The 9038-nt window shown below is 33.9% G+C and overlaps 1 protein-coding gene and 2 long non-coding RNA genes across 3 annotated transcripts; 2 read left to right on the forward strand and 1 right to left on the reverse strand.

Annotated features, from left to right (window-relative positions):
• Positions 1–353: 353 nt before the first annotated feature.
• LOC106307995 (stromal cell-derived factor 2-like protein) lies at positions 354–2172 on the reverse strand (the record flags this gene model as incomplete). Its single annotated transcript, XM_013745102.1, is given in 6 exon segments — positions 354–623; positions 728–857; positions 952–1001; positions 1197–1337; positions 1772–1912; positions 1993–2172. Coding segments are annotated over 6 exon segments (663 nt in total). The 3' UTR covers positions 354–533.
• Positions 2173–3175: 1003 nt separating this feature from the next.
• LOC106307996 lies at positions 3176–3767 on the forward strand. The gene is made up of 3 exons (XR_001263449.1): positions 3176–3294; positions 3366–3453; positions 3546–3767. It is a non-coding gene; the product is annotated as an uncharacterized LOC106307996 (long non-coding RNA).
• A 1483-nt stretch (positions 3768–5250) lies between these two features.
• Positions 5251–7782, forward strand: LOC106310922. Its single transcript, XR_001263889.1, has 2 exons — positions 5251–5930; positions 7536–7782. It is a non-coding gene; the product is annotated as an uncharacterized LOC106310922 (long non-coding RNA).
• Positions 7783–9038: the final 1256 nt, after the last annotated feature.

The following is a 9038-nucleotide window of genomic DNA, read 5'->3' on the forward strand; positions in this document are numbered from 1 at the left end:
TATAACGCATATGAATTTTTATTTAATAAATATTCAAACTAAATAATATATATATATAAACACTAATGATTTAAAGCAACAAGATTGGCTGATCAATTTAGTCGTCCAGTTGAAATCTTTCAAAAGTATGTGAAAGACTAAAGTCAAAGTAAATATTGATTTAGAATAGTAGTTATATTTTACTAACCAAATACCGAAAAAAACCGAACCGAACCGAAACTAACCCGATATCCGGGTTGAACACCCGTAATCCAAATGAAGCCAAACTATTGTTTCATTTTCCAAAATATAATAAAAATAATAACTTAATCCCGCGCAAGGCGCGGGTCTTATCCTAGTTTTAGTTGTATATAGGATACTTAAATTTTTTTTATGAAAATGTGGGCATAAGTGTAGAGCATTACAAGTCTTTTTTAAAGTTAGACCGACAATCGAAGATCAGCAAAATATATGTATTTTCTTGTTTATGAGTTTAGAAAGTAAAAGATTAGATTCAAAGACTCCTCGGAGATAAGTTAACACAACTCTTCACTTTACTTGCTGCTACTCTCGTTAACGGGAAGGTAGACTCCTTCTGCTGCCAACCAAACATTATCTGCCCGCTTTTCCCTGATTCCACACACCTGTGTCCCAAAAAAAAGAATAAAAAAAAAATCTCATGCATGAGTTTCAACTTTCAAGACATTGGCAATAATATTTGAAGACTTGACAAAAGCGTGTAATTTACCTCTTGCTGACCACCGGCTATACGCTGGTACTTTTTGTCATGGCTATGGAGGTAGCCACTAGTGTCTATGTGTTGAAGTCGGACTCTTTGGTCTTGTTTCCATGTCTTCCCGCTCCCTTCGATTATAAGCCTATGAACAGATCGTAAGGTGTGAGCTTCTATGCGTATGCAAACACACTAAATATTTAGATGAGTATCAAATGGCTTTTAACGGAGATTATTACTTCCAGTGATCCCCAGTATCGGAATTTGAATCATCTCCAAAACAGCTAACCTGCACCAAGAAAATTGGGTTAGCAAGAAGAAGAATGCAACTACCAACTGAAACCGGCACAGTACTTCACATTTTACATAGACCCACTATAATAATATCCTCATACTACTGTTTAAAACCGTAAGATAGATCTTTAATCCAAGCTTAGCGGATCAGAGGGCATACAAAACTTTTTAAATAGAAAAGAATAATAACCTCTAAGTTGCCAGATATAGGGGATGCATGCAAGTGACTGTGGAGCCATTTCCGGGTCTTCATGTGCTGCAATCTAATGGTAGCTCCACTCATGACGGCATCACCTTGCTTGGCTGTTGTCCCAGGCACAGGTTTAACAATCTATCAAAAAGAATAATCCATGACAAGATAAATGCATCAGCTCCATTACTCCATCATAACTCATTAAAAACCATTGCTTCAAATCAAATGCAAGTTAATGTTCTGTTCTAACATACAAAAACCACCCTGACATTTAGGGGGCCATAGACGATTTATTAACGATTTCAACTAATTTTTCTTTTTACAAATTTGAAAGCCTAAATTTTTTTTTGGAAGCCTATGTTTATGTAGTTTTCTTCAAAAACATTTTGGAGGACTAACGCCAATGTTTCATTCGGGCCGTGATCCAAAGACTTCAATTTTAAGTTGCTCTAATACACTCATAGCTTCAAATTTAATAAACCTATCTATAAGGATAAGACATGGTAGTTGATGTTTTGTTCTAAGACTTAAAACAAAAAAGATCTTCTTGTGTAAAAGGAGCAATAAAGTACCCAGTAGCTGTTGGAATCAACGACGCCTGGAAAGGCAGTGACTGACTGCTGACCACTGCCGGATCCATACGGCACATCGTGAGAATGCAGTCGAAACTTAGTCTTCTCGTGCATCAGCTTCATCGCACTTCCATACGTAATCTATAATACATCACACGTCACAACGAGTTACCGAATTCGAATCAAATGCAACAAGAAACCCTAAATCGATACACACACACCTCGACGCCTTCTTTACCCGAAGCGGCGGCGGCGGAAGCAGACGTGTAGCCGGAATCGGAATCGACGCTGAGGAAGAGGAACAGAGCGAGGGAGAAGAATCCCATAGCCATCACGAAGAGAAGAGCGATGAACCAAGTCTGCTGATAAAAGGGGAGTTCGGGGATAGGTTTCCTCGCAGAAGGAGGAGGAGGAGGAGGAGATGGAGATGGTGGCGAAGGCGAAGGCTTTCTTCTCGAGAGAGCTTGTTGTTGCCCGGACGTCGACGCCACCGTGAAGGATCAAAATTGAGATCTCGCCGGAGACACTAGAGATGTGTTAGCTTTGCTGATTCCGGTTAGTTAAGTTTTTTTTTTTAGTTTATGTTGACACGCATGCTTGCGTTTAGATAACAAATGGTAATGCAACACGTGTACCTTGGATGAGATGGCGAGTTATGAGTGGTGCGAAGACGCAATATCGAAGCTAAAATTTTACTTTAAAATAGTTATAGTATAGTGTGAAAAAGTTAGTTTCATGGTGGTCTCCTCTTTGTAACCATTAAACTCTACTTCTTTAACATAAGTTATTTAAGTTTTATGTTGGTAAGAGTTTCTATAATGTCAAGATCAGGAGAGAGAGGGCAAAGAGAGCCTCTTCCAAAGTTTTATGGGACGAATGAATAATGTTTTTGTTGTGAAGATTAATGTTCGTTTGTGTTCACAACATAAGTTTTTGGCGGGTTCTGCAGATCTTTGAAAGAATTTATTCTCATGTACCCACCAAGCCAATAATCTTTAGCAAATTCACTAATCTCTGGCATGTGCTATATTGATCTGAAAATGCCTATATCTTTTCTATGTCGAAAATGATACAAATAGATTATTAAAGGTCTATGGTCTGACTCCTTAATTAAACTTGGAGTACTTGCAATGCGCTGCAAGAAACATCTCTAATCAAGAGTAATTCTCTGATGGGCCAGAAGAAAACCTGATTCAGTTTTGTTGACAAGTTACAGGACCAATGGTGTAGTATGGATGCTTGTCCTGCCCCTTTTCATACCTCTCTTCTCTCGCCTCCCTCCATTTTGCATGTCAATCTTATTCCTTTGTGAGAGCTTGTATGTAAAGCATGACACTTTCGATGGAATATTTCACAATTTTATATAAACTCAAAGCTCTTTTGCTGATATGGTTGCAGATTCAAAGACTCTAAAGGAAGAGAAAACAGAAGAACTTTAAAAAATCTTAAAGCTTGACAAGTCGTTGGATGGGGCTGTTGACGTCATTGGTTCCATGGAACTCTCAGGCTAAGATGCTTGCAAAGTTAGTATATAATGTTTTGAAGTTAACATACGGTTCTTATATCATATAGCTTTGGTTTTGTTTGTCTACAGAAACAAGATCAATTTAAATGAGATTTCATATAACTCCGCAATGGGGCTCATCAAACAGGTTATAGACATGGGAGTTCTTCTAACTGAGGTCTTTGATTACCCTTTCAATGGAAACAGAACTATCATCCTAAGAGAGAGATGTATATTTGTGAGACTAAGAACTCTAAATTGCATTTGCAGGTTTATCTGGATACCGTGGTAGATCCTTAGAAGTACTGAATAAAACTGTCTGAGAGGTTTGGTTCGTTAAAGTTTGTCTTCTCAAAGAAAGCTGATAGTATGTACGTATCCTGTTGTTAGTGTAGCAAGTATTGTGGCTAAGCTTAATATGTTATGGATTATCACTATTCTGTGTTTGGATTCCCATCATTGGTACGTTTCAGTTGGGGAACTTGCACAACGCATTTGAAGGGCAATGTTGAAGTTTCATGGTTAGTTTTTCTAATTGCTCATAAAATTATCATTTTTGTATAGTTAACACAGACATTTTTGATTTTATATATCACTTAATAGCTTATAAAATTATCATCATTTATTTTTGTATAGTTATGCATTTGCATTCATATTCTTTATTTTAAACCAGTAAAAAAATTTAAACGCAACTTTTATATTGTCTTTGTAATTACCATTCAGAATTGATAAATGAAATATACTGAAAACATCCAGTGGCTTATGGTGAACTTTATAAAAGCATAATACTATACTCAAATATATTCATTCGTCAGCACAGACAAGAACAGAACAATCAAACTCTTAATTAACCATGGCCACTAGAACTATGTAGAAAACAAGGAACGGTCTCTTCCAAAAGTGACGGATCCGACGGCAGACAATTAATGTTTCAAATCGACGGTCGAATGGTTCATGCCTCTATCTGGTTTAGTGTGAAACCACGTCAGTCTAAAATGAAACCTCCAATAAAAAGCCAACAAAGTTCTCTTATTTTTTCTCTTTCGATAAAGCTTCTCTACTTTAATCTTTGTTTTTATTATTTCTTTGGGTGTATTCGAGACAAATTCCAGTGAATATATTCTTTACCCATCCCTTTATCTAATAACTTATTTTATATTCCAAATCATTTTGATTTAGACTGAGCCGACCGAATACTTTAATATGCGATCACGAATTTTTTAAATGTGACTGAATGTTGATGTATAGAGGTAAGATTCGATGTTCAGTATCTTTAGACATTCTAGAGAAGGGACACAAATTTAAACATTATAGTTTGGTACTAAAAGAGATTTATTATATCAAAGATTTTAACCATGGTCGTAGTGGCGGAGCTAGGAATTATTCTAACCGAAATCAATATTATTATACCTATCTAGTAATGTTAAGAGATGTGCAAGAATTAGATTTCATCTTTAAACAAGAGGGGTAAATTCTATATGAATCAACCATTTTTTTCATTTTACACTAACAAATTCACCTATAAACAAAAAAATAAAAATCATGGGGGTCAGCTGACCCCTCTCCTTCAAGTGGGAACGAATCTAGGTTTGATCTGAAATTAACGACAATTTCAACTGGTTACGAATACTTGCTTATCTAGATTCGTTCATGAATTTAAATACTCATTTTAGATGCATTGTATACATTTTCTCCAATAGTTTTGCAATTTGTTTAGGGTTTGTTGGTGTTGGTATTCCGCCAACAAAGGAAAGTGACGAAACCAACTAATAATAATCATTTTAAAGGCGTTGGTAAATTAAATGTAAATTAACAATAACTACCTTCTTGATAACAAAAATGTTACAATAAACATATTAATTTGTTTGCAAAAGTGAAAAAAAAATGTTTAAAAGAAGGAAAAGAAGGCACACTTGTTCACGATCTTTATATATACTCCCTCTCAAAGTTCAATATCTTTGGAGTCTTGTGGGTTACCATTTTACCTCATAAGATGAAACTCTATAAATTAAAATGTTCTGTTCAATTCAATGCCTCGCCAGACATCTGTTCCCTTTGCATGTAAGAGAGATAAAGAAAGCGACAAAAGCCATAAAGAAAGATAAGACTCTTTGATTGATAGAGAGATAAGGCTCCTCTTATCTTCTCAACAGATCTTTGTTTCTTTCTTCTTTTCTTTTCTTTTTTTTCCTTTTTTGGTTATGTTTGTTCTCGATTTAGACAAAAAAACCCTAGACTTGATCTTCCAAAGGGTGTCTGAATTTCTTCCCTTTGTACAGATTTGTATTCTTTCTCTTTGTGGTTCTTTGCCTTCTTTAGTTAAAACTTAGATCTAACCATTAATCTCTTTATCTTTTCACTGACCCAATGATTATTATTCTTCGTTTTATCTTGTAGATCTCTAGAGTTGGATGAATTGTGAGTGAATGAGCTGGGGCAAAAGAAACACACAGAAACTGACAGAAGAGAGTGAGCACACAAAAGTAATTTGCATATGTTGTATTTGCGATCTCTTGCGTGCTCACTGCTCTTTCTGTCAGATTCCGGTGCTGATCTCTTTGGCCTGTCCTTGTTCTCTTTGTCTCAGTCTCTCTCTCTCACATACACAAGCTCTTTCTCTCTCTCTCTCTCTCTCTTGATTATCTCCAAACTAAGGTAAGAAGATACCATCGAAATGATGGCGCTTGTTCTTGTGTATTGATTTTGGTTCGATCTGATTGCATGCGGTGTGAGATCTTTAAACTTTAACCATAAATTCATTATGGTTTAAGGTATGCGTAATATCGAAAAAGCAATTAGTCTATGTGTTAACGCGTGGTTAAGTGAAATTAAGCATGTTAACCTAGTTCTTATTAGGCTGGTCCTTAATTTCTCGATTCATGTATATATTATTGTTTATTTTTTTCCTTTTTGTCTTTTTAATACCTAGTTCCATTCTATATTCTCATATAAATAATATGTCATTTGATTCATGCGATCATCATATCATCTCATTTTTCGTGAATAAGATGTTGCAAGATAACTTCGTCATTATAAGAATGAGTCGTTGGCTTTTTAGTTCATACCACACAATCTTACTTGTGCCAATTGACGCATCTATTAATCCACAAATTGTAAAATTATCAAACTAACACATACTCTATTCTTAAGTTTCAACCAACCCGATGCCCATCAAAACCAAATTACAAAATACTAATTTTTTGAGAAATATATATGTTTTCCTATCTAAAAATCTCTCATACACAATATGCACATGTTAAATGTAACCAATTACAAAACTATCACAACAAAGTATACCATTCTAAGTTTGTATACCAAACCATTATAACCATCAGAAATAATTTATATAACGGTCTAACCTTCTTAAATAATTTTAATATTATTTCGGGTATTTAAGATCCAAAAAATTCAAAGTACCTGAAAATTCAAAAAATATTTGAAAATCCAAACAAGTACCCAAAAATATTCAAATACCAAAAAACACCAAAATTTTACTTGAATTCTGACTGAGGAACTAAAAAATACCTAAAATTTTATATCCAAATACCCAAAATATAGTTTTTAAAAATTTGAAATTTTACTCAAAAATCTTAAATTATATTGAAAACCAAACACAAAACTTAAAAAATATTGGTAATACCGAAAACATATTTGAAATACCCTAATATACACAAAACATTTTAGATAGTTTAGGTACCAGATTAGATCTCGGGTAGGACTAAAACATAAACCGAGATTCGCAGGTCCAAAAAATATATAATATGTACTTTGCCGTGGACCAGAATTCGAACCAGACCCATATTATCATGTCGATTTTGGTTCGATTTTTCGGGTTGGATGATATGTCAGGCCTGAAAAGAGTTACATAAGAGTGCACGTAAAAAAATTTAAATAAAGTAACTCATAAATTATATAGTTTTAAATTTATTTTTTAATATATTACGATTTTGTAACATAATAGTGTAGAACAATTCTAAAATACTAATTCATTTCAAATCTGATTTATAATTAAAAAAAACCCGCGCTTTCGAAGCGCGGATCAAAATCTAGTTAGTATGTTAAATGATTATAATTTGATGAGTACGTATTATAATTTGATATTGTATAATACTACTATTTTGTATTACGTGGTTGTGTGTAAAGTGTTATTATGTCATTTGACAACTCATAGATATGGAAGTACAGAGACGAGATTGATCCTAGATTGCAGCCTAGGATTGTACGACATATGACGATGCTCATGGTGTGCTGATTATTTAGGGGCAGCCTGATATGTCTGGACCATCGTCAATATATTATTTGTGGCTATGATCTGTTTGGGTGCCTTGAAAGAAAAGATTTCGAGGTGGAAGTGATAGAAGTAAAATATCTGCAAATAGTATACATGAGTATGTATTAGTATCAAACAATATGTTGATGATGTTTTGTGTGATGAATATTGGGTTTGCGGACAACTGAAGATGCGGTATTGGAAACCCAACTAACTAAGAAAATTAGTTGCTCACAATCTACTTGTTTTGCATGTAACCAAAAGGTGTCCATTCAGATTGGAGGATCTTAGGTTAAACTGATGCATGTATAGTTGTGCCTTTTTGCAACTGCAAGTAGATGTTTAGTATATATAGAAATATTTTGAGCGCTGAGTTCCCATCTAGACCTATATATATCTTTCGAATACATGTAAAACTTAATAATATATGAATAAATTGAGTTTATGAAATTTTTGGGTTATGTACGATACTTGTTCTTGGTCTAAACCAATTTTTGAATGTATTTAGGCTGAAAAATCCTTGAATGATATTGACAAGGAGATGTGTACTTGGACATTGATATAGGGTGTCTCCGAATTTGTTTTCGGAATCTTAATTAGATTTCTAAGTACATATAAGTGGTCTATAATTTGGTTTGAGTGTAAGTGGTTGGTCGCATGCAGCTGTCAAATAGTCCGTCTAACATCTAATTGGACTTGTCCATACAAGCTATTTTTATTTTGGGTATTACTGGTCAGGTTCATAATGGATAATGGTTCAAAAAATTGTTCATGTCCAAAAAAACTAGGGGTGGGCATATCGGTTTGGATTCGGTTTGGTTTGGTTAATTTGGGTTTTATAAAACTCAACCCAATTAAAACCAAAGTAGCTTTGGTTTGGGTTTGATTTGAGTTTAGTTTGGTTCGGTTTAGTTTGGTTTAGATTTAGTTTGGTTCTTTAAAATCTATGAAATAAAAAACAATTTAAAGCTCGATGACAAAACTCTTAACCACGTCAAAGAAATACATAATAAGCAAAGAGCAGACTATTTGTAATCTAATTAGCGTAACAAAGACCTTGTAAGCATTCCAAAACCTATTAACTAAAAGATTATTTGCATCTACCTTTTTGTTTTTATTGATCCTATAATAACTTTGTTACATAATTTAGAGAATGAAAATTGGATAAGATGAATAAAATGAGATGGCTACGATTTAGATGCTTATAGTTTTTAGGTTTTGTTTTCAGTACAATAATTAGGTATTAGAATTATTTGAATCATATTTGGACTTTTTTAAAAATATATGAAAGTTAAGAAAAAATAGAAATCGAAACTTTAACTAAAATTTACACTACAAGAAAACATATTTATTACAAGGATCATATTCCTTGTTAATTCGTTGTAATAGAAGGGTTACAACGAATTAACAAGGAATAGCGTTTCGTTGTAAAACGCCCGTCGTAATGTAAGATTTGTCGTAACTTCCATGTAACATTTACGACGAAATAAATT

Source organism: Brassica oleracea, chromosome C8 (assembly GCF_000695525.1).
Source record: "Brassica oleracea var. oleracea cultivar TO1000 chromosome C8, BOL, whole genome shotgun sequence".
Lineage (NCBI taxonomy): Eukaryota > Viridiplantae > Streptophyta > Magnoliopsida > Brassicales > Brassicaceae > Brassica > Brassica oleracea.